The sequence below is a fragment of the Ovis aries genome, chromosome 22, assembly GCF_016772045.2.
Source record: "Ovis aries strain OAR_USU_Benz2616 breed Rambouillet chromosome 22, ARS-UI_Ramb_v3.0, whole genome shotgun sequence".
NCBI lineage: Eukaryota > Metazoa > Chordata > Mammalia > Artiodactyla > Bovidae > Ovis > Ovis aries.
The window spans coordinates 41,918,321-41,942,202 of NC_056075.1; the positions used below are offsets into that span (position 1 = coordinate 41,918,321).

General features: G+C 46.3%; 1 protein-coding gene across 50 annotated transcripts in view; it reads left to right on the plus strand.

Annotated features, from left to right (window-relative positions):
• The window catches only part of DMBT1 (deleted in malignant brain tumors 1), an 84,090-nt gene that overhangs the window by 2,446 nt on the left and 57,762 nt on the right, over positions 1-23,882 (plus strand). For 49 of the 50 annotated variants that reach the window (XM_042238760.1, XM_060404793.1, XM_042238786.1 and 46 more), the window contains exons 2-6: positions 8,186-8,242; positions 17,840-17,869; positions 18,462-18,485; positions 22,124-22,447; positions 22,864-22,890. In XM_042238760.1, the coding sequence (XP_042094694.1) occupies positions 8,186-8,242; positions 17,840-17,869; positions 18,462-18,485; positions 22,124-22,447; positions 22,864-22,890 (462 nt within the window). The remainder of the gene's footprint in view (positions 1-8,185; positions 8,243-17,839; positions 17,870-18,461; positions 18,486-22,123; positions 22,448-22,863; positions 22,891-23,882) is intronic. The other variant, XM_060404778.1, reaches the window with a different exon arrangement.

Sequence of the window (23,882 nt, forward strand, 5' to 3'; positions counted from 1 at the left end):
CAGAGTTTTGTTAGTAGGAGTGTACCCTCGTCAGTTTGGTAATCGTGACAAATGTAACTTGGTCATATGAGATGTTATCATGAAGGAAAATTGGGTAAGAGGATATGGAAACTGTGTATTTTCTGCAACTTTTCCGGAAAGTTATTCTGAAATAATCTTTTTTTTTTTTAAACTCAACTTCCCTTGGTCTCATTTCTTCAAGGTCAAAATGAGAAAGTAATAATTGCTTACAAATTAATTCCTGGAAAAGTTTTAATGCTTGTACTTCCCCTTTTCACAGTTTATTGGGGATCTGGGCAATAATTAACACATTAAAAAGAAGGAGGAAATTGTGAGATGTCCTTAAGTGGCTGACATTGGGCTGGGGTAGGCCCTTCTGTTATCCTTTAAATAGGTCCCGCAGATGTCTAATTATTCCCTCATCAGCTCTCTTTGCTGCAACTTGTCTTTACGGTGCAAGCTACCCCCTGGGTGTTAGGTCACTCAGTCCAATCTAGGTGTGGAGTGTTCCAGAATGAAGAGGAAGTCCAAGGCCACGCCCAGAGCCTGAGTCTCAGCCAGGCACCCAGGACCCTCGTTTCCAGCCTCAGGTCTCTCCATAGCTGGCTTGACAACCCCCACCAGGGTTTCAGTTCCAACCTGTCCCCTGCTGTTTTCCACCCCATAATTTTATTTGTTCTGCCCCTTTCCAGCAGGATGCTTTCCAGCAGGATGTCTTACAGTGCAGAGCACATCTGTCCTGGCCGCCTTAACCCTCAGGAGCTGCCTCTGGCCATGGTGTCTCTCATGCAGCTGCCTCCACCTGGAACACAGTCTTATTCTTCCCCTCCCCACCGCCTCACCTCTGGCTAAATCTAGCTGCTCTTTTTTAAATACCACAGGCATTGTCCCATCCAGGAACCCTGACATGTACGCTCAACACACACACACACACACACACACACACACACACACACACACACACGCCACGTGTCATCCTATGCTTGCCACTCTTATTCTCCGATAGCATCTTAACTCTATGGATTTTTCTAGAGATCCTGCTATGCAGGGAGTCCCTGGAGGGCAAGGACCATGTCTGGCTCACTTAGCACAATAGCGTGCATCCCTTGGAGCCTCGAAGAGGCTCCTGCTGGCCTTAATGGAGGGGCAGGAGGACCCTTCCTGAGACCTTCTCTCTGTGCCCTGGGCCAGGTCCTGAAAAGTATTTCTCATCCTTATGTATCATTTAAAGAGAGCCAGACACCATACTGGGGCTTCCCAGGTGGCTCAGTGGTAAAGAATCCGCCTGCCGATGCAGGAAACGTGGGTTCAATCCTTGGTTCGGAAAGAGCTCCTGGAGTAGGAAATGGCTACCCTCTCCAGCATTCTTGCCTGGGAAATCCCATGGACAGAGGAGCCCGGCAGGCTACAGTCCAATGGGGTGGCAAAAAGAGTCAGACATGACTTAGTAACTAAACAAGACCCCATATCAGGAGCAATCTGCATAGCTGCTAAGTCGTGTCCGACTCTTTGCGACCCTACGGGCTGCAGCCTGCCAGGCTCCCCTGTCTGTCGGAATCTCCAGGCAAGAATGCTGGAGTGGGTTGCCATTTCCTCCTCCAGAGGATCGTCCTGACCTAGGATCGAACCCACATCTCCTGCACTGGCAGGCAGATTCTTTATCAGTGAGCCGCCAGTGAAACCCCTAAATCTGCTGGTTTCTCTTTGGCATGCGTATTCATTTGTGTTGTTTTAAAACTGCACGTAAGTGATACCATACAGTATCCTACAAGTCTCTTCTCCACTCTTGGCTGCCCTAAACCCAGTGCAGTGTTGTGGCATGGAGGTGGTGGAGACAGAGCATCACCAGGTAGATAACGGGGTCATTCACAGGAGAGCCAGGAATGTTGCTTCCCAGCGGATACTCGTGACTACTGAGCATGGAGTGCAGTGTATGAGCTGGGCTCTTGAGGAGGGGAGGGCAGGGACGGAGGGTGGACTAGCTATTCTTTGAGTCCCCAAAGCTGGGTTGGAAGGGAAATAGGACTACAGTGACCAGATTCCCTTGTCCTGAGATAGGCAACCTGACAGTGAATCCCAAATACCTGTCCATTGCTGGGAGGTAATAATTAGAAGACACACCCTCACTGTGCCTCAAATTCCTCCCTAGAAATGGCCCATTTGCTGCCTGATGACTGCAGTTGTATCCTCCCATGCTGGTACCACCCCAAACTCTACCAGCCCCAGTGCTGTCAGGGGCAACGCTGACCACAAACCCTCCGTCACTAAAGATTATTATTTCAGAATGCTTTGCTTTCTTACAAGTTGAAATGGAATCTCGTTTGCACTTGAATTTTGGGAAGGGGTGGAGCTGAGCTATGAGCACATTTACTCTGGGGTCAGTGCCCTTGACTTCCGGCATCAGTTTCACTGTCAGCGCTGTGTGACAAGCTGTTTTACGTCCCTAAGCCTTGGGTTTCACTTCCATAAGATAGACTGCGTAATAATCTGACACTGTAATAATCTGATAAAGGATATCCTGAGGATAAAATGAGATACTGCAGGTAGCACAGTTAGCTCAATGCTGGGAATGCTGTAATTGCCAAGAGATAAGAGTATCTCATCTGCCTCCCTACATGTCCCCTCCTCTCCCCTTCTTCTCTTTCTTTCCTCTTCCTCCCTCTCTGCTTTATCCTTAGCTTCATTTTTTCCTTATCTTCTTTTTCTTCCATCCTTGTTCTTTTCATTTAGCCTACGACCCCACTTCCTTCCGAACCTAAAAGAATCTGCCTCCTGTATTACCTGCCACCACATCTCCCGCATTCAGCCTCAAACCACAGCTTTTAATGCACAGTTAGGGTGGAGAGTATAGGAACTAGAGAAATACAGAGCAAAGGTGAAAACACACTCATCCTATCACCTGAGATTGGCTTTATTAAAATACGTATTTCTTTCCAATTACATGTGTATGGAGGTGATATCATTCCCGCCCTCCATGCCCCCACCCTCTCCGAATGGCATGCCAAATCTTAGTTCCCTGACCAGGAATCAAATCCATGTCCCCTGCAGTGGAGGCTCAGAGTCTTAACCACTTGACAGGCAGGGAAGCCCCTAAAGGATAGCATTTAGCATACAGTTTTCCTATAGCTTATATTCTGAACACTTTAACATGCAGTCATGATTTTGGGAAATTGAAGTTTTTTTTTTCAGGTTTTATTCTTTTTAAAAAATTTTTGCTTTATTGAGGTATGATTGGCCAAGAAATTTACAGGATATTTAAAGAGCACCTTGTGGTGATTTGATATGCGTATGCATGGTGGAAAGATTCTCCCTCATCTAGCTGAGAACATATCCATCACCTCACATATCTATTTTTATTTTGGTGAGAACATTTAAGTTCTACACCCTTAGCAAATTTCAGTTGTATAAGAGATGCAGTTTTATCAACTATAGGCCCCATGTTTTACATTAGATCCTAAGATCTTATTCATCATCTGGCTGAAAGTTTGTACCCTTTTCTCAACCTCTCCCTATTTCTATCATCCCTTTTCAGATTCTTTCTGTAATTATAATGGATAATACTGTGAAGATCATGTTTGTTCATGCATCTTTGTCCATATTAAGTAAATTATGATTTCCTTTGGTTAGATTCTTAGACATGGAATTACTGAGTCAAAGAGTTGATCGTTTTAAGACTTTTAAAGCATATTGGTACATTATTTTCTAGCAATCTACCAAGTCTTTCTCCAATAGTAAAAAAGGAGAATGGAATCTTCTACAACTTTGCTGAATCTGAATATTACCATTCAAAACTCTTGGCTGAATTGTTGGTTAAAAATTGATGTACAGTTATTTTACTTTGCATTTCTTTGCTTTATAGTGAAGGTGAAAATTTTTAAGCCATTTAATTTCCTTTACTCGAACTGTCTGTTTTTATCTCTGTTTTTTTTGTGTGTGAAAGTTAGTATCATCTTTGTTGGTTTATAGAAACTCTCTCTGTTTGTCTATTATATTGAACAAACTCTCTCCACTTTGTCCATTATATTGATGACAAATATTGTCCCAATTTGTTATTTGCCTTTAAATTTTGATTTCCTTCTGCACAAATATTTTAACATAATTAAATTTATTGCTATTTTTCTTTGTAATTTCCTGTTGATTTAAAATCTAGAAATTTCACAAAAATCAAATAAACATTTAATTAGTTTCTTGTTTTCATTTGTTTAATAAAATCCTGTTCTTTGGTTTTGAAAATTATTTTCCTTCTGGTGTGAAGTAAATATCTAAAGTGATTCTAAAATAATTTAAATTTTAAACTTTGCTTTAATTTTTATAGCTTTATTTTGAATATTTTGGACCTAATCATAATTTTTTGAATGCTGACAACATGGCAAACACTATATTAATTAAGCACCTGATATATTTTTCTACCTTTGTCTTCACAATAACCTTGTGAAGTAGGTTAGTATAACTATCTTTTTACAGATGAAGAAACTAGGACTGAGTGAGAATAAATGGCTTGCCCAAGTTTAGAGACCAAATAAATAGGAGAGCTAGAATTTGAACTCAAGGCACCTGTCTCCCAGGTTCATAGGTGGGTAAGACCCCCAGTCCCAAAGCCACATTGTCCCTTTCCCCTCCACATCAGTATTTTTTTTCTTTTCAAGAACTTATCAGTCATTTCCAGTCTATTTATTTTTCTTGATAAACTTCAAAATTGTTTTTAAAGACCAATCCAAGAGCAACTTTTTGATGGAAATTATATTAAACCTATGCATTAGTTTAGAACCACTGATAGTCCTATATTCAGTCCTTCCATCCGGAAACCCGATTCATCTTTTCATCTGAGTTGACAGCCAAGAGGCTTTACATAGAGTTGGCGGTTTCATTCTTATGGGTTGCTCCTCAAGAAAGTTTATTTATAGGGCTTTACTTCCTTGGAGCCTGTTTTCATCCACTCCTTCCTCTCTGCCTGGTGCTGTCTGTTCAGAAGTCCTGGTTCCATTCCGGGAGCTCTCCTTCTGGACTCCTGACGTCCCGCAATCAGAGCTCTCAGTTCCCTGTCCTCTAACTGTTTGTCTCTAAGTTTCGTCCACTAGAGCCAATTTCCAGAGGCAGCACTGTGTCATCTCAACATTCCCCCCGCCTGCTGGAGTCAGGCATCCAGCTGTTGTTTGTTTTCAGCCGCTAAGTTATGTCCAACTCTTTGCCACCCCTTGGACTGCAGTGCACCAGGCTCCTCAGTCCTCCACTATCTCCCAGAGTTGTCTCAAATTCATGCCTATTGAATCAGGGATGCCATCTAACCATCTCATCCTCTGCTGCCCCTTCTCCTCCCGCCTTCAACCTTTCCCAGCACCAGGGTCTTTTCCAATAGTCAGCTCTTTGTATCAGGTGACCAAAATATTGGAGCATCAGTCCTACAAATGAATATTCAGGGCTGATCTCCTTTAGGATTGACTGGTTTGATCTCCTTGGAGTCCAAGGGATTCTCAGGAGTCTTCTCCAGCACCACAATTCAAAAGCATCAGTTCTTCGCTCAGTCTTCTTTATGATTCAACTGTCACATCTGTACACAACTACTGGAGAAACCATAGCTTTGACTCTACAGACCTTTGTCTGCAAAGTGATGTCACTGCTTTTTAACCTGCTGCCCAGGTTTGCCTTTCCTTCCAAGGAGCAAATGCCTTTCAGTTTCACGGCTGCAGTCACCATCTGCAGTGATTTTGGAGCCCAGGAAAATAAAATCTGTCTCTGCTTCCACTTTTGCCCCTTCTATTTGCCATGAAGTGATGGGACTGGATGCCTTGATCTTAGTTTTTTTAATGCAGAGTTTTTCAAGCCAGCTGTTTTACTCTTCTCTTTCACCCTCATCAACAGCCCATTGCTCCTCTTCACTTTCTGCAAGCAGCGTGATTGTTGAATACATCATTCCCTACCACTCTGTCAAAACACTTTCGCTGCAGGCCATAGACAGTGGTTTTCAAACCTTAACATGTGTCAGAATCACCTGGAATGGATACATATTGTTTGACATCACATCAAGGGTAAATTCTTAAGTCTGGGGAGGCCGAAGAATTTGCTTTTTTTTTTAAAACAAATTCCCAGGTGCTGGTTGGTGCTGAAGATGCATGGAACCATTTTAAGAACCATTGTTTTAAAAGAACCCTTTTCTAATGTGACTGGGTCAGGCAGTTGTTTTTTTCCTGCAAAAATATTGTTTAAAATCACAAAATATGATAGATACACATTTAAAATGTTTCCTTTTATCTTAAAACATATAAACACACTTTGACTCGCCAATCTGTTGCTGTAGGCTTCTCTCTCAGCAGAGGTCTTCAGCAGTTCTGCAGCACCTTTCTTGTATAAATTGCTCCCATTTGGCATATCTATAACTTAGTCTCTTCAGAGTGTGAAATGAAAGACCTTTGCAAAGCAGCCTCCTAGGTGGCTCAGTGGTAGAGAATCTGCCTGGCAGCATAGGAGATGAGAGTTCCATCCCTGGCTCAGCAAGATCCCCTGGAGTAGGAAATAGCAACCCACTCCAGTATTCTTGCCTGGGAAATCCCACGGGCACAGGAGCTTGGCGAGGTACAGTCCATGAGGTCACAAAAGTGTGGGATATGACTGAGTGACTGAATGAACAAAGAGGGTATAAGTTCAATTGCTTTAAATATATATCTCCCTTTTGCTGCCTAACCCACTCAATTTCTTTTTAGCACCTTAATTTTATTTCCAAAGCATTCAGCCTTATTTTTTGAAAGACATCTTTCTATTTGTACCATATTTGATCGATTTACTTAATATTTATTTTAGTGTCAAGTACAATCAACATAAACAGGTTCAGGACTCATATCTGTCATTCACTGATCACACAACTCGGTTGGAATGCAAGTTGCTAAGTGTACTAGAAATTAGCCCACCAGCGCTAGTGGTCAGTAGGTTTAAAGGAAGGATGGAGAGCTCAGTGGATCTGGCTCGGGGTTAGTTACCTAAAGGACAGTTAAGACAACTTTTTGTCTACTGCCCCTGCTGGAATGCCTTCCGTCTAGTGAGTGCTAAGTCACTTCAGTTATGTCTGACTCTTCGGGATCTCCCATGGACCACAGCCCGCCAGGCTCCTCTGCCCATGGGATTTCCCTGGCAAGAATACTGGAGAGTAGCTAGATATTGTAAATAAAAATATAACACATCCAGTTAAAGTCAAATGTCAGATAAAAGTTTTAAGTATACATATATTCCATGTACTATTTTGAACATACTTACATTAAAGAAGAATTCATTGTTTATCTGAAATTCAAATTTTACTGGGCAGTCTGAGTTTCATCTGGCAACTCAACACCTTTCACCCTGTTCTTTCTTGACATATATCTATGCCTTCTTCTAAGCCTTGTTGAAAGATCCTGTCCTCTCTGGATTCCTCCTGCCCTTCTTCTAAGCTCAGGAATTACTTCTTTTGAGATTTCCATTTCCCCTCCACTGTGTTCCTCATTGGCCAAAATGGAGAATTACTGGTTAGCAAGTCTGGCTGCCAGGGGCTTCCCAGGTGGCTCGGTGGTAAAGAACCTGTCTACGTATGCAGGAGATGCAGGAGACACGGATGCAGTCCCTGGGTGGGGAAGATCCCCTGGAGGAGGGCATGGCAACCCACTCCAAGATTCTTTCCTGGGAAATCTCATGGACGGAGGAGCCTGGTAGGCTGCAGTCCATGGGGTCGCTGAGGGTCGGACACGACTGAGTGACTTCACTTTCACTTTTCACTTGCATGCATTGGAGAAGGAAATGGCAACCCACTCCAATGTTCTTGCCTGGAGAATCCCAGGGACGGGGGAGCCTGGTGGGCTGCCGTCTATGGGGTCGCACAGAGTCGGACACGACTGAAGCGACTTAGCAGCAGCAGCAGCAGCAGCAGCAGAGCGACTGAGCATGCGCACGAAGTCTGGCTGCCATTGGCCTCTGGGCTCCCGAGGACTACATCTTACCTACATCTTCCTCTCCTCTGTGCCCCTCGTGTGGTCAGAGACAGGTCCATATTCCCTGAGTGAATCAATGAATTAATGAATGATGGGTCCAGCTACCCTCCGAAGCAAAGAGCAATGCAACTCCCTCTGCTGCTCGAATTAGCTGATGGGAGGGAGTGTGGGTCTGGCTTTAACACTTGTTTTTGGAAGAGCTCTCATCTGGCTGTTTTTCTTTGTATTTCCAGCAACATCAACAACGGAAGGCACCACAGACACTCCTTTCTGGGAGTTACTCAGCTCTGGTAAGTCCATCTGAACTCCAGGTAGGCGGGGCGACTGTGGTGCCCAAGGCCACCCCCAAGGGCTCAGGAGGGACTGCCACAGAGAATTCTGCTGGGTTTTAGATGTGGGACAGGAAGTGTTTCCTCTGATGGGGTCCACCTAGACCCTTAGCTCCTTCCTTGTGAGGTTCCATACTGACCATGAGCTCGGCCCCGAGGCTCCATACCAGTGTCTGTCCAGTCACACTCCTTCCCTAAGGTCTCTGGCCCCCAGGCGGCCCCACTGGGTGTCCAGCAGGGCGGCAGGGGGAGTGGGCGGCGGGGGCAGTGGGGGGTCAGCATGTCTAGCTGAGCCTCTTGGGTGAGAATCACATTCCTCTTCTTCTCTAGAACTGCTAACAAGTCTTGGGGAAATAAGGAGCACCCTGGCCTCAGTCAGTGCTTCAAATGCTAACTGCTATGCGCCCTAATTCCTCTTTTATGGCAGTCCTGTGTGTGCATGAGCATACCTGCTTGTGCAAAAGCACAGACTATGATTTGAGCCAAATCCAAATAATACAGATGGTAAATATATATGCACTGGAAGGTAGAACAGTGAAATGGTTAAGAGCAACCATCTGAGTATAGGTCCGGCTGTCACTTACTGGTCAGTTGATCTGGGTCACCTACTCAAGCCAGCTTCCCTATATGGGGTTATATGAGGATAAGCTGAGAAGACACTTGTAAAATCCTTGAGTATGATGTAAAACTCTGGAGCATGACCGCAGGTTCTCAGGCTAGAAAATGTTCAAAATCATCTGCCATGATTAAGCTTTTAAAAATGGGCCTCCTTGGGTGTGTGCAAGGAAGAAGAGATGGCATAAGTGCAGACTTCCTTTTTTAAAACAACAACAACAACAACAAAAAAAGTCTTTGTGGACTTTCACCCTGCAGGCATTTTGGAAGCAAGCTTAGATCTCTCATTGCACGAGATCTTTAATTCAGAGCCAACTATAAGAAAAGCAATGGCTCAAAGGTGGATTTCTTGGTTAGGGTCCTTATGCATGAAACATGCACATGTCTGATTTTTCTTTTATTCTTCTATAGTTTCTGAGTCAGATCCTCCCACAACACATGGTTAGTGTTTTGAAACGGTATGGTGTATTTGGTTTAAAGTTTATCATTCTATACAGCTATTTATATCTGAAGAATAAACACAGCCTCTCTGGAATTTAGTGAATGGTATGAGGGTTGGGTAATAATGTGATTTGTGTCCTTTATGGAAATACAAAGGCAATAGAAACTTCTTTCAGCTACAGCACAAATGGACTGTGGTTATACAGTTAGTTTTTTCTTTGATTTTGTTTTGCCTTTGCCTCAAACTTCAGTGCACATGAGAATCAACTAGGGTATTTGGTTGAATGCAGGTCCTTAGAATTCACCTCCCCACCCCAGACACTTGGATTTGGGTGGTCTGGGGTGGGACTTAGGAATCTGAATTTTTATGTAACTGAAAATAAAGATGGTCTGCAGACCCCATTTTGAGCAAGCATGCTACATGGCCCAGGACTGAATTAAGCTTTCATGTTTGCAATGTGCTTACAAGATTTGACTAAGAATTTCCAAAGCAAGTGACAGAAGATCTAAGCATATATTTCAAGTGCTACCTTTTTAAACTTATTTTTTCTTAATGTCTACGTTTTACTTAATGTCAAGTGAATGCGGCTTTTAAACATTTTCCCAAATGGTTATTGGCTACATCATAAGTCTGGCTTGTTGATGTAAAAGACTTTTCCATAAGAGAGTTGCTAACACTGAACTTCCACACATCTTTCACAATGGGCTCAACATCTATGCCACCTCATCCGTCAAGAGCTAGTCCTACCAGGATCCTTCTAAACAGGACAGGCCCCTGTAGCGACTTAGGGTTTTATGGAAAGATATACAGTAATCTCTGAACACACAGTTACAAGTACAGCTATGATGGGTCCCAGGAGAGATATCCTTGGCAAGAGACATGTGCTCAAGCCATCAGAGAAAGCCACCCTGTGGAAGTCACAGGTAAACAGAGGTATAGGGCTGGTGTAAGAGTTGGCCAGACAGAGGAGGAAGGAAGAGCATTTTTCTGTTATTCCTGGCACTGATGCCAGGAACTCGAGGGAACAGATATAGACTTAGGCTGACTTAGTCACCCTACCCTCACCCCCACCCTAATATTTTATCTAAGCATCATAGTGCCCTGATGGGGCTTATCTCTAAGTTCCATTTCCCAAACTGTGCCTTTGACGTATTTTCTGAAGCTCTAGGGGAAAAAAAGGACTTCTGATCAATGGAGTTCAGAAGTGTCAGCTGCCATTGGCAGTAGAACAGCATTTGTTTTGGGGGCAAACGAGTGAAGAGCAGGCAGGTGGGTGGCTGCCACTCAAACGCAGTTCTTGTTTGCCTTCTAAGTCTTTGTCTAAATCTGCATGGAGACGATGGAGGCGAATCCAGAAGAGGATCCATGAGCACATTTCCGGGATGCTAATCCTTGGTCATGTCTTGAATTGTTACACCAAACAACGAGCAGTCTGGCACAGCCTCCATTTTGTCCCATCCTGTCCCTCTCTAAGTCACTTCAGTCATGTCCGACTCTGTGCGACCCCATAGATGGCAGCCCAACAGGCCCCCCCATCCCCGGGTGTCTCCAGGCAAGAACACTGGAATGGGTTGCCATTACTATCCCCTTAGGCTGGACATCCTCCGCTTAGTCCATGGAGAGGGCTCAGACAAGGTTCCCATCCACAAAATCCTCAGACTTGGAGATCGATGCAGTCTGCTCAGCAGAAAAGATAGTATTCAAGAGAATGAAATAAGCTGGGTGATTTCTGAGCATAGATCGCATGGGACTGTTGACTAGTGTTAGGGGGCCTGGTAAACAGATATGTACTTTATTATGTCTAAAACTACTGAACGCCCCATAGCCAACCCATTTGTTTTGAAGTTCTATTACAAAACCCCAAACGCTTTTAGCAAGAATGCTGCAGGCTCACAAGCCCAAGACTGAATCACAGCGCCCCCTGGCGTGATTGTAAGGTGAACCTCAAGCCCTTTGCTGCGACCGTGTGTCATTTACAAGCAGCAGAACCGACTAAGATGAATCTGTATTTCTTTCTATATCAGGAGAATTTCCAGACTATAAATGATGGTAAAACATTTTTTCTTTACTTGCCTTCCCCGGGGCTTTGCTCGCTGGCTGGGTCAGCCAGGGATGTGGTGAACTGAGGTTGAGTGCAGCCTTGGCCACAGGACAAGGGCCTGCCCTTTAAATGCAAGGATGGAGCAGGAGGAGTCCAGGGGTGCCAAGACCCTTGGTGTGTCCTAGACACACACCCAACAAGTCCCCTGTGTCCTTCTTTTCCCTTCATCTCTTTCAGTCAGTCAGTCAGTCACTTAGTTGTGTCCGACGCTTTGCAACCCCATGGACTGCAGCACGCCAGGCCTCCCTGTCCATCACCAACTCCCAGAGTTTACTCAAACTCATGTCCATGAGTTGGTGATGCCATCCAATTGTCTTATCCTCTGTTGTCCCCTTCTCCTCCTGCCTTCTATCTTTCCCAGAATCAGGGTCTTTTCAAATGAGTCAGCTCTCTGCCTCAGGTGGCCAAAGTATTGGAGTTTCAGCTTCAGCATCAGTTCTTCCAATGAATATTCAGGACTGATTTTCTTTAGGATGGACTGGTTGGATCTCCTTGCAGTTCAAGGGGCTCTCAAGAGTCTTCTCCAACACCACAGTTCAAAAGCATCAATTCTTCGGCACTTAGCTTTCTTCTCTCTGCTGCTGCTGCTAAGTCACTTCAGTCGTATCCGACCCTGTGTGACCTGATAGATGGTAGCTCACCTGGCTCCCCTGTCCCTGGGATTCTCCAGGCAAGAACACTAGAGTGGGTTGCCATTTCCTTCTCCAATGCATGAAAGTGAAAAGTGAAAGTGAAGTTGCTCAGTTGTGTTGGACTCTTAGCGACCCCATGGACTGCAGCCCACCAGGCTCCTCTGTCCATGGGATTTTCCAGGCAAGAGTACTGGAGTGGGGTGCCATTGCTTCTTCTCTCTACCTGTCAGTTATTCATTGCATGAGATTAGCTTCACCTTGGAGTCAGGAGGTTGTGGGAGGGGGGTAGAATCAGTGCCTCTTCTTGCCATGAATGCCAGTTCTATCAAGCACAGTTAACATCTCCCAAGGACTTGCTTTGTACCCTGCACAAAATTATTTTCTTACAAAGAATGAGTTAAGATATATATTTTTAAAAAGCATTTGAAAGACTGGCTGGCACAGAATAAGTGCTCAACTAGTGCCGGGGTCCAGCCCCGGTGGATCCAGGGTAATTTGAAGCAGAGATGGAGTCAGTGTCTGGGAAAGGACTACTTAATTAGAAATATAAGATTAGGAAAGAAAGTATAGTAGGAAAATTAGTGTAGAAAATATGGTGAATAACTTGGTTTACGTGGAAAGCTAATAAAGTCTCAAGACAAGAAACTTGCGCCACCTACATAGGCCACTGGAGCCCGCTTGAATAGCGGAGGGTGCCCCACCTTGGGCTCCCTCTCGCGTGGGTCTTAGAAGCCAGGGCAAGTAAGTATACATGGTGAGCCTCCACGCCCTAGATGGGAATTCAGCCAGAAAAGAAGAGAAGGAGAAAGACCACACAGGGGAAACCAGTCTTTCCAGTGACTGGCCCATCCTTTATTGTTCAGGAAAGTTTTTTATACTTTTGGTTGTACATAGAGATCAATGGACAATAGAAAGTTATGCAGCGTCAGCAGCCCTGACTCTTATCAAGACCAGGCTTTCTCTCTGCATACCTAGCTGTATACACAAGTCTTAGGTGATTTACATCGTCTTCTGGCCAAAAGGCCTATTAGCATTTTAGGGCCCTTTTCTGATAAGGGTCTGTCAACCAGAAAACTCATTTGCCTTAATAGTGTTGTTTTTTTCCAAAATCTGGTACCACTCTCAGAAAGCACTAATTAAGGTTACATTCTTACATAGCAAGAACACAACAATTTATAACAAAGAAACAGGAGTACAGTGATTTATAACAAAGAGAAAATTAATTAAGTCAAAAGTCTAGTGTTGCTAACATCAAAAACTACTATATTCCTTTTTCTATATCCCAATTACATTGATTAATATCCTTCAGGTGCCTAAAAGATAAAGAATATGAAGGCCTGGCAGCAGTCATTGACTCAACAGTGAAACCCATCACCAATATAATTTTTAGCTTTTTAGAAAAGGCTCTATATCTTTAAGATGCTTTAAGCTTCATGCCTCTTGCGGTTGGGGGGCCGTAAGCAATCGCATGTATAGTTGTAAAAATCCAGACAGACCAGTCAGGTAAGTTAGAAAGCTATCAGAGGGGTTTAAGCCGAGGCATTCTTTTTATATGCAGGAGACTTATTGACTGGAGCTCTAAGTTAATTCCTTTTAGAGGAAGGTGGTGGGGGACAGCCCCCCTGTAATGTCAGAAGAATAGGTGGAAAGCATAATGCAGTAAGGCAGGCAGACTCTGGTTTTGGGGGTAGATGCTTGAGAAAATTCAGCGAGGCTCCCTTAAGGCCTGACTTGCCTTTGCCTGTCGGACCCCTTAACCTCATGACCTATGCCACGGGCGGGACTCCTGGTGCTGGCTCCCAGCAAACTAGTGCACACAGAAAGTGCTACTGCCATGAAATCTTCCCAACAGCACTTTGAGGTGAGCAAGATAATTAACTTGGTGCAGATGGGGGAACCAGGGCATCGTTGGGTAACTTGTCAAGTTCTGTGTCTCAGGTCACGTGGTGGGCCAGTGGCTGGGCAGGGATTCGAACCCAGAACAGGTCCCTTTGGCTCTGTCCACGATTCTTTCTAAATGGATCCTCTCTCATCCTTCTCCCCAGTGAGCATATACACCCTTTGTGCCAACTTTGGTACATTAGCATCTTTCATGCACTCACTTAGGGCAGCTGACCCTGCTATTGGGTCCTGGCTGTGTTGAGGCCAATCCCTGCCCTTTCAGAGCATGCCCTGAGGGTCCAGGAATGGCCTGGGAGGGACCTGAGGAGCAGGTTTCTGGTGATTGACCTCCAGGAAAAAGGCACAGGTGAAAGCTGGATTTCTGCAGGGACCATTCACAGAAATGATCAGAAGGGGGCAGTGGCTGGAGCTAAAAATACCCCCAGAACGCACCTTGGGAAAAGCCTACAGGCCATCCAATTGACTATTCCTGCTTCCCAGGTGGCACAGTGATAAAGAATCTGTCTGCTAATGCAGGAGACACGGGTTTGATCTCTAGGTTGGGAAGATCCCCTGGAGTAGGAAATGGTGACCCACTCCAGTATTCTTGCCTGGAAGATTCCATGGACAGAGGAGCCTGGTGGGCTACAGTCCATGGGGTCGCAAAGAGTCAGACACGACTGAGCACACACACACTCAGAGCAACCTCTGGCGTTTACTGTGTGGGCTGCTGTGTGTACATACATGTCACTAAGCATAGGATATGGCTGTGAAATCCAGTCATCACCTGAGAATGTGTCCCCCAAGAGAGCATTTCTGTCCAAGCAGTCATGTTGCAGCAGGTATCTTGGCTTTGGAGATGCATCTTGGGAACATTTTTCCTCCTAGTTGGGGCCACCCTTGGGAATATATCAGTGACAGTAGATGTCATCATCTTGGAGTATGTTTGCACCATAGAAATAGGCAGCTGGTATTTGAAGTTTGCGTGCGTGTTGGGTTGCTTCAGTTGTATCCGACTCTTTGTGACCCCAAGGACTATAGCATGCCAGGCTCCTCTGTCCATGGGATACTCCAGGCAAGAATACTGGAGTGAGTTGCCATGCCCTCCCCCAGGGAATCTTTGTGACCCAGGGATCAAACCCAGGTCTCCTGCATTGCAGGCACACTCTTTACTGCTGAGCCACCAGGGAAGCCCATTTCAAGTCTGGTCTTGTGAATAGATTTGGGCCATTCATCGATGGGGTGATTTTTTTGAATGGAGATTATGCTTCCACAATTGGTGAGGATAACATGGTGGGCATGGAGCATGAGGAACAGGACTTCCTTAGAGACAGAAAACCAAGCTCTACTGGATCTCCTTAGAGCTGTCTCTGCAGGTTGATCCCTCCCCTATCTCAGAGTCAAGGTCCATGGAAGAGACACCCATTCAGAGAGGCCTTGTTCAGAAGCCCTCCCCTTTGAGAGCTGAGGTGGTAACAGGAACCAAGAATGTCCCTGATGGCCTCCAACATTGAATGAGGGCTGGCAGAGAGACAGATTTGCCTTCTGCTTCAGCAGGAACACAGCCTTGGGGCAGTGGGCAGGGCTTCTGTATCTTTGCCTCCAGCCCCATTTCTGAGCCAAGCTTGAGGGCCAGTCCTCCCTGGAGGAGAGCCACAACCCAATGACCCTTCCTTCTCTCCACTCTGCAGTTATATTTGCCACGTAGGAACTCTCAACAGTGAGCGCAACAGAAGGTGATGTTTGTTATGTGGGATCCTTGTGGGCTGATTCCCCTGCCGCACCCAGAGGTCTATATCTGGTCCAGAAGAGGTGCAGAAGGCACAAGGGATGGGGGTGCTCAGCTCTCAAAGGGGAGGGCTTCTGAACAAGGCCTCTCTGAATGGGTGTCTTTCCATGGACCTTGACTCTGAGATATGGGAGGGATCAACCTGAAGAGACATCTCTAAGGAGATCCAGTGGAGCTTGGTTTTCTGTCTCTAAGGAAGTCCTGTTCCTCGTGCTCCATGCCCACCATGTTATCCTCACCAATGCATGCTGACCTTGGGTCAGGCTAGGATTCAAGGTCACTGGCTGCAGAGCCTGGAGAGGCAATTGAAATCTGTTGAGGGGGCCAGCTTGTCTGGGCTCTACCTGAGTCCATATGAGGCCTCATTGATTTTTGTTCACTCTACAGGAACCATGGTCCTTTAGCCTGGGGTGCAGAGGTCCTGTAACCCACCCTGGAGGCCCCTCCAGTAAGAGAGCTGAGAGTTACATCCAGGAGAGCCTGAAGTCCTGGCAGCCTGGGCTGGGGGAAGACAGTCTCTGTTTATTTCCCTGTGATGAAGGTTAACTCACAGCCATATTCAAAGGTGGCCCCCAGCCCAGGGAACTGTGGCCACTTATTGCTGTTTAGTCACTCTGTTGTGTCTGACTCTTTGCAGCCCAATGGACAGCAGCAAGCCAGGCTTCCCTGTCCTTCACCATCTCCCAGAGCTTGCTCAAACTCATGGTCATTGAGTTGGTGATGTCATCAAACCATCTCATCCTCGGTTGACCCCTTCTCATCCCCTCCTCAATCTTTCCCAGCATCAGGGTCTTTTTCAATGAGGCAGCTCTTTCCATTAGGTGGCCAAAGTACGGGAGTTGCAGCTTCAGCATTTGTCCTTTCAGTCAATATTCAGGGTTGATTTCCTTTAGGATGGACTACTTTGCTCTAAAGCCATTAGAAGTCCCCTGAATCTGGAACCTGCCTTAGGCCTGTGACCTCAAGAGAAACATGAAGTGGTTCCCTGTGCTGCCCTCTAGGGATTGAATTGGGTTTGGCCCTGAGGCTGGTGAACGGAGAACACAGGTGTCAGGGCCGGGTGGAGGTCCTGTACCGAGGCTCCTAGGGTACCGTGTGTGATGACAGCTGGGACACCAATGACGCCAACATGGTCTGCAGGCAGCTGGGCTGTGGATCGGCCATTTCAGCCCCAGGAGATGCCTGGTTTGGTCAGGGCTCAGGGCCCATTGTCCTGGACGAAGTGGGCTGTTCAGGGCATGAGACCTACCTGTGGAACTGCCCCCATAGCCCCTGGAACACACACAACTGAGGAAACAGCGAGGACGCCAGTGTCATCTGATCAGGCGGGTGTCGATAACCTGGGTGTGCTTCTCTGGAGGTGGTTTCATGCTTACATTCTGATCCCCTCGAGAAGCAGTCTCTACATTTCCCTTTTCCTTGAAATCCTCCTAGTGCTTTGCTTATTTAGTATATTAGCTTTTGTCTGGCCCCTGGGTATGTAGATGGGAATTAGAACAAAAAAAGAAAAAGAAAGAAAAAAAAAAAAAAAGGAAAGTGACATTTCACTCCATGCCCTAGTGCAAACCAGAGCCAAAAGAGAGCCGGTCTGCCAGGAGGTCTCTGAGCAGAGATCGTGGGCTGGGGCTGCAGGTGGCCTCTGTTCTGCCTCCTGAGTCCTGGACCTTAAGAACTGGAAAGTATGGTTCTGCTGTGAGCAGGGCTGTGGCCCCTGTGTGGCCTGCCAGGCACCATCTTGTCTCCCTTAAGGTCGAATCTGACAGATCACACACGGGACTTGACCTGGAGCTGGAGCCCTGTCTCACTGCCTCAGTGGATCCATAAAAGCTGTGAGCCTGGCAATTGACTCTGGATCTACTGTGTCATCAAGACATAGAGTGAATTACCTCAATATTGCAAATAAGAGATGCTGGTCTGTTGGAACTTCTCAGGAGGAGCCTCTTGGGAGGGTTGAGGATGACAGAGGGTGGCCCATCCATCCCTGGCAGAGCAGATGCATGGACTGACACCTCAGCGGCTCTGCAACTTAGCATCACCCCTTTGCCCACGTGAAGCCCCTTCTGTGCATTGTTTCTGACCTGCGTTCTCTGTCCCCCAGCTGCCCAGACCCAGTCCACGTTTGTGCCAGGTGAGTCCTGCTGCCTCTTGACTCCGGTATGTCCCTCCCCACAGTCACCCCCAGAGCCCCCATCCAGTAGCCCCTGGAGGCGACTGTGGAGGTTTTCCACCTCTCTGTACCTGCCCTGGTCACTCTGGACCACAAAGACAGTTCCGGATGAGCCGTAACACAGGCATCCTCTGGACTGGCTCAGTGATTTCAGGACTTCGTGGCTACACAGAGTCTCCCCAGAGCTTTGGGTGACAGGGTGGTCTGTCCTGGGGTCATTTCTGCTTGAACATATTCTCTGGACCAAGAGCTATGTGTATGGAGAGGACAGAGCTTTTTCCTGTCTTCCACCCCAGATGGAGTCTAGGCGATGCTCTTACCAAGAAGTACCCAGTCAGCAGGGCATGCTGATGGCTCTGTGGGCTGTGCTGCCTCCTTAGATGAGTGTGTGCCTTTGATGGCACGATCTGGGCTCACAGCAAACTCTCAGAAAAGGCTTCTTCTCCTTGGACGGTAGAGCCCTCAGATCCCACTGTCCTGTTCCTGGTCATAGGAAAAGACCAACCTTGATTCTCCCAACCTTCTTTGTAATCCTGCTCTGTTTCCCCTGCAGATTGGTGGAATCCAACTGGCTATGGTAAGTGTCATTCAGATCCTGCTAAAATACCATTCAATATCATGGTAATCCAAGCCTATGGCCCAACCAGTAACGCTGAAGAAGCTGAAGTTGAATGGTTCTATGAAGACCTACAAGACCTTTTAGAACTAGCACCCATAAAAGATGTCCTTTTCATTATAGGGGACTGGAATGCAAAAGTAGGATGTCAAGAAACACCTGGAGTAACAGGCAAATTTGGCCTTGGAATGCAGAAGGAAGCAGGGCAAAGACTCATAGAGTTTTGCCAAGAAAATGCACTGGTCATAGCAAACACCTCTTCCAACAATGCAAGAGAAGACTCTACACATGGACATCACCAGATGGTCAACACCGAAATCAGATTGATTATATTCTTTGCAGCCAAAGATGGAGAAGCTCTATATAGTCAACAAAAACAAGACCGGGAGCTGACTGTGGCTCAGATCATGAACTCCTTATTGCCAAATTCAGACTTAAATTGAAGAAAGTAGGGAAAACCGTTAGACCATTCAGGTATGACCTAAATCAAATCCCTTATGATTATACAGTGGAAGTGAGAAATAGATTTAAGGGTCTAGATCTGATAGATAGAGTGCCTGATGAACTATGGAATGAGGTTCCTGACATTGTACAGGAGACAGGGATCAAGACCATCCCCATGGAAAAGAAATGCAAAAAAGCAAAATGGCTGTCTGGGGAGGCCTTACAAATAGCTGTGAAAAGAAGAGAAGTGAAAAGCAAAGGAGAAAAGAAAAGATACAAGCATCTGAATGCAGAGTCCCAAAGAATAGCAAGAAGAGATAGGAAGACTTCTTCAGCAATCAAAGCAAAGAAATAGAGGAAAACAACAGAATGGGAAAGCCTAGAGATCTCTTCAAGAAAATTAGAGATACCAAGAAATATTTCATGCAAAGATGGGCTCGATAAAGGACAGAAATCGTATGGACCTAACAGAAGCAGAAGATACTAAGAAAAGGTGGGAAGAATACACAGAAGTACTGTACAAAAAAGATCTTCATGACTCAGATAATCACGATGGTGTGATCTCTCATCTAGAGCCAGACATCCTGGAATGTGAAGTCAAGTGGGCCTTAGAAAGCATCACTACGAACAGAGCTAGTGGAGGTGATGGCATTCCAGTTGAGCTATTTCAAATCCTGAAAGATGATGCTATGAAAGTGCTGCACTCAACATGCCAGCAAATTTGGAAAACTCAGCAGTGGCCACAGGACTGGAAAAGGTCAGTTTTCATTCTAATCCCAAAGAAAGGCAATGCCAAAGAATGCTCAAACTACCGCACAATTGCACGCATCTCACTTGCTAGTAAAGTAATGCCCCAAATTCTCTAAGCCAGACTTCAGCAATACATGAACTGTGAACTTCCAGATGTTCAAGCTGCTTTTAGAAAAGGCAGAGGAACCAGAGATCAAATTGCCAACATCTGCTGGATCATGGAAAAAGCAAGAGAGTTCCAGAGGAACATCTATTTCTGCTTTATTGACTATGCCAAAGCCTTTGACTGTGTGGATCACAATAACCTGTGGAAAATTCTGAAAGAGATGGGAATACCAGACCACCTGACCTGCCTCTTGAGAAATCTGTATACAGGTCAGGAAGCAACAGTTAGAACTGGACATGGAACAACAGACTGGTCCCAAATAGGAAAAGGAGGACGTCAAGGCTGTATATTGTCACCCTGCTTATTTAACTTATATGAAGAGTACATCATGAGAAACGCTGGACTGGAAGAAACACAAGCTGAAATCAAGATTGCCGGGAGAAATATCAATAACCTCAGATATTCAGATGACACCGTCCTTATGGCAGAAAGTGAAGAGGAACTAAAAAGCCTCTTGATGAAAGTGAAAGAGGAGAGTGAAAAAGTTGGCTTAAAGCTGAACATTCAGAAAGCGAAGATCATGGCATCCAGTCCCATCATTCCATGGGAAATAGATGGGGAAACGGTGGAAACAGTGGCAGACTTTATTTTGGGGGGCTCCAAAATCACTGCAGATGGTGACTGCAGCCATGAAATTAAAAGACGCTTACTCCTTAGAAGAAAAGTTATGACCAACGTAGATAGCATATTCAAAAGCAGAGACATTACTTTGCCGACTAAGATCTGTCTAGTCAAGGCTATGGTTTTTCCTGTGGTCATGTATGGATGTGAGAGTTGGACTGTGAAGAAGGCTGAGGGCCGAAGAATTGATGCGTTTGAACTGTGGTGTTGGATAAGACTCTTGAGGGTCCCTTGGACTGCAAGGAGATCCACCCAGTCCATTCTGAAGGAGATCAGCCCCGGGATTTCTTTGGAAGGAATGATGCTAAAGCTGAATGAAGCTCCAGTACTTTGGCCACCTCATGTGAAGAGTTGACTCACTGGAAAAGACTCTGATGCTGGGAGGGGTTGGGGGCAGGAGGAGAAGGGGATGACCCAAGATGAGATGGCTGGATGGCATCTTGACTCGATGGACGTGAGTCTGAGTGAACTCCGGGAGATGGTGATGGACAGGAGGCCTGGCGTTCTGGGATTCATGCGGTCACAAAGAGTCAGACACGACTGATCGACTGAACTGAACTGAAACTCCCAGCATGCCACATTCCAGTCCACAGACATGGGTGCAGTTCCTGCCTCGTGGTCGCAGGTTATGAGGTCACCACCTCATCTACTCTGAGATGGTTGCATTCGCTTGCCAGAGTTATGGATAAGCTTTACTATAAGTTGTGCCATATGTTACTCAGAATGCTTTTGTTTGCAAGTATTAGGATGGCCACTCACACTCTCTTAATTGGGGCTGGTGCCACGGCCTACATATCGAGGGTATTGAGCCCTAGGGTAAATGTCAGGCACACCTGGATCCAGAAGTTCCAATACTCTATGTCCCCACGCACTTTCTGACCTCTGCCTGGTTTGTTTATGAGCTTCAGTGTCAGGTTGCCTCCTGCCCGGGGGCACGTGTCAGCCTCAAGTCTCCTGCCACAGGAGGACAGAGTCTTGTTCTCGATGTTGAGCAGAAAGTCCTGCGGGGATTGTGAAGAGCCTGCTGGTAATAGGTGCCTTCTCCCCAGTCATCTCCAAGTCCTCCAGTGATATCCAACAATTCCAAGGTTGTTTCAGGGTTCAAGCTTAAAAAAAAAAAAATTCAAACTATACTTTGTGTGTGAAAGTACCTGAATACATACTGAGTGAAAAAGTGTTCCGAATAACCCTGGGCTGACGGAGTGGGTTGCCACGTAGGGTGAATGGCCAACTTGGTCCCTTGGTGGGAACTGGGAAGCTGTGTCAGTGGTCTTCTGTGGCAGAGGCTCATTCTACCCCAGAGGTCTGGGAAGTAGGTTGCCCACTCAGGCTGTGGGCTTCCCTTCCTCCCACCCGCATCCTGAGACAGGATTCAGTCTCTGAATTGCTGAATGTGGGGATCCCATCAGAGAACCTGCAGAGTGAGTCCACAGTCCACAGTCCAGGATTCCATCACACAGCCATCGGAGTTAAAGAGTGATGCACACGCTCAGTCACGTCCGTATGCACTCACTACCTAGACCTCAGCAGCCTTTCCCTGGAAGAATTCTGAATCTCAGTCCTCAGTGCCTTTTCCTTCATGGGAAACAGGAGGGTGACTTTTCCTGTCTCCTTCCAGGAACTGAATCGGGTTTGTCCCTGAGGCTGGTGAATGGAAGTGACAGGTGTCAGGGCCGAGTGGAGGTCCTGTACCGAGGCTCCTGGGGCACTGTGTGTGATGACAGCTGGGACACCAATGATGCCAACGTGGTCTGCAGGCAGCTGGGCTGTGGCTGGGCCATTTCAGCCCCAGGAGATGCCCGGTTCGGTCAGGGCTCAGGGCCCATTGTCCTGGATGACGTGGGCTGCTCAGGGCATGAGACCTACCTGTGGAGCTGCTCGCACAACCCCTGGAACACACACAACTGCGGACACAGCGAGGACGCCAGCGTCATCTGCTCAGGTTGGTTTCCATGACCTCCATTTTAGTGACTGATTTTCTCCCAACAAGAGCTCTTCTTTGCACTGGGCTCCAATCACACTGATCTGTCATGGAAGATGGGTGGTTTCACAGATTCCATCGTTGGTAGATATTGGTCCTGGATTTCATGGATCCACTGCAGCCCCTTCTGTATTGGACCCCCAGAGCAGGGGGGGTGATTATAGGTTGGAAGAGCAAATTCCCCTCAGTCTTTTTTATATTGTGAAGCCTGATGTCTGAGTTTGATGTTTCATATTCAGTTATCCTGGACAAAACCCAGGCCACCCTTTTCAGGCCATGGAGTGACCGGGCATCAGCATCTCTCTCTCAGGGACCTGATGGGTTTCTTGCGTTGCAACCTGGGTGCTCAGCCTGATCATGCTTCCTCTTTCTTGCAGCTGCACAGATCGCCTCCCCCTCTCCAGGTGAGTCCCTGCAGCCCCACCCAGCCACACCCTTCTCTGAGATTCCACCTTTCAGTTTTCCAGAAGGAGAAGAGCAGTTACCTGGGTAGTCATTTCCTTCTGAGGAATCTGGAGGCTATCTTTCAGGGAATGTTTAACAGTAGGATTCCCGTGTGCTGTTTCCCATCTCCCTTGAGCCCTCTGTTCCTTATCAGTTCCTGTCAGCAGCCAGAGGAGGGGCAAACCACTCCCAGGACTGAGATCGTAGAGTTGGGATGCTTGCCTAGGATTTCCTTCATTAGCTTTTCTGTATGGTGAAAGGGATTATCTATGACCCTCTTTTGCTATGGATTGCCTTTTGGCCTTATGGCCTCTATTGCTCCTTGTTTCCTTGGTAAATTGGAATGTCTGGTGTTTTTATCTTTATTTGAAGAAGCTACCTTGTAATACAATATATAGACTCACACAGAATTCAGTAAAGCACCCTTGTTCCACCAGAGACTTGGGTCCCCGTGTCCTTCCTTCTCTCTCCTTCTCTCTCTCTATTTCTGGCTGATTCCCTGGAGCACGAAGGCCGCTGCATAACCCAGGGAATATTAGCCTCTTTCCTTCTGTCACTTTCTTATCATCAACTCGGACCACCAGGTTCCAGTCCGTTAAAGGACCCCAACAAGTGGTGCCCAAAACAGGGGCCCGATATACGCAGCACTTCAGACAGAGTGACTCAGGGACTATTGAGGCCAGTAAGTACAAGGACATGGGCCAAAAAGCTGGAAAGCCCCTTCACTTTTCTGCTTTACTTCATCATTCATATAAAGTTCAGAGACTTTCAGTTCACGCCAATGAGCAGAGACTCGTCTTCAAACAATAGTTGAACAAAATCCCTGGTTCCTTGTGAAGACAGTTTTGATTTAGAAATTTGGTACTGGGTAAAAGAGAATGTTGAATGAGCCGCCAGATGAGGAAAAAATATTCCAATTGATTTCTGGCCCCTGTGGGCTCTCATTAAAGCT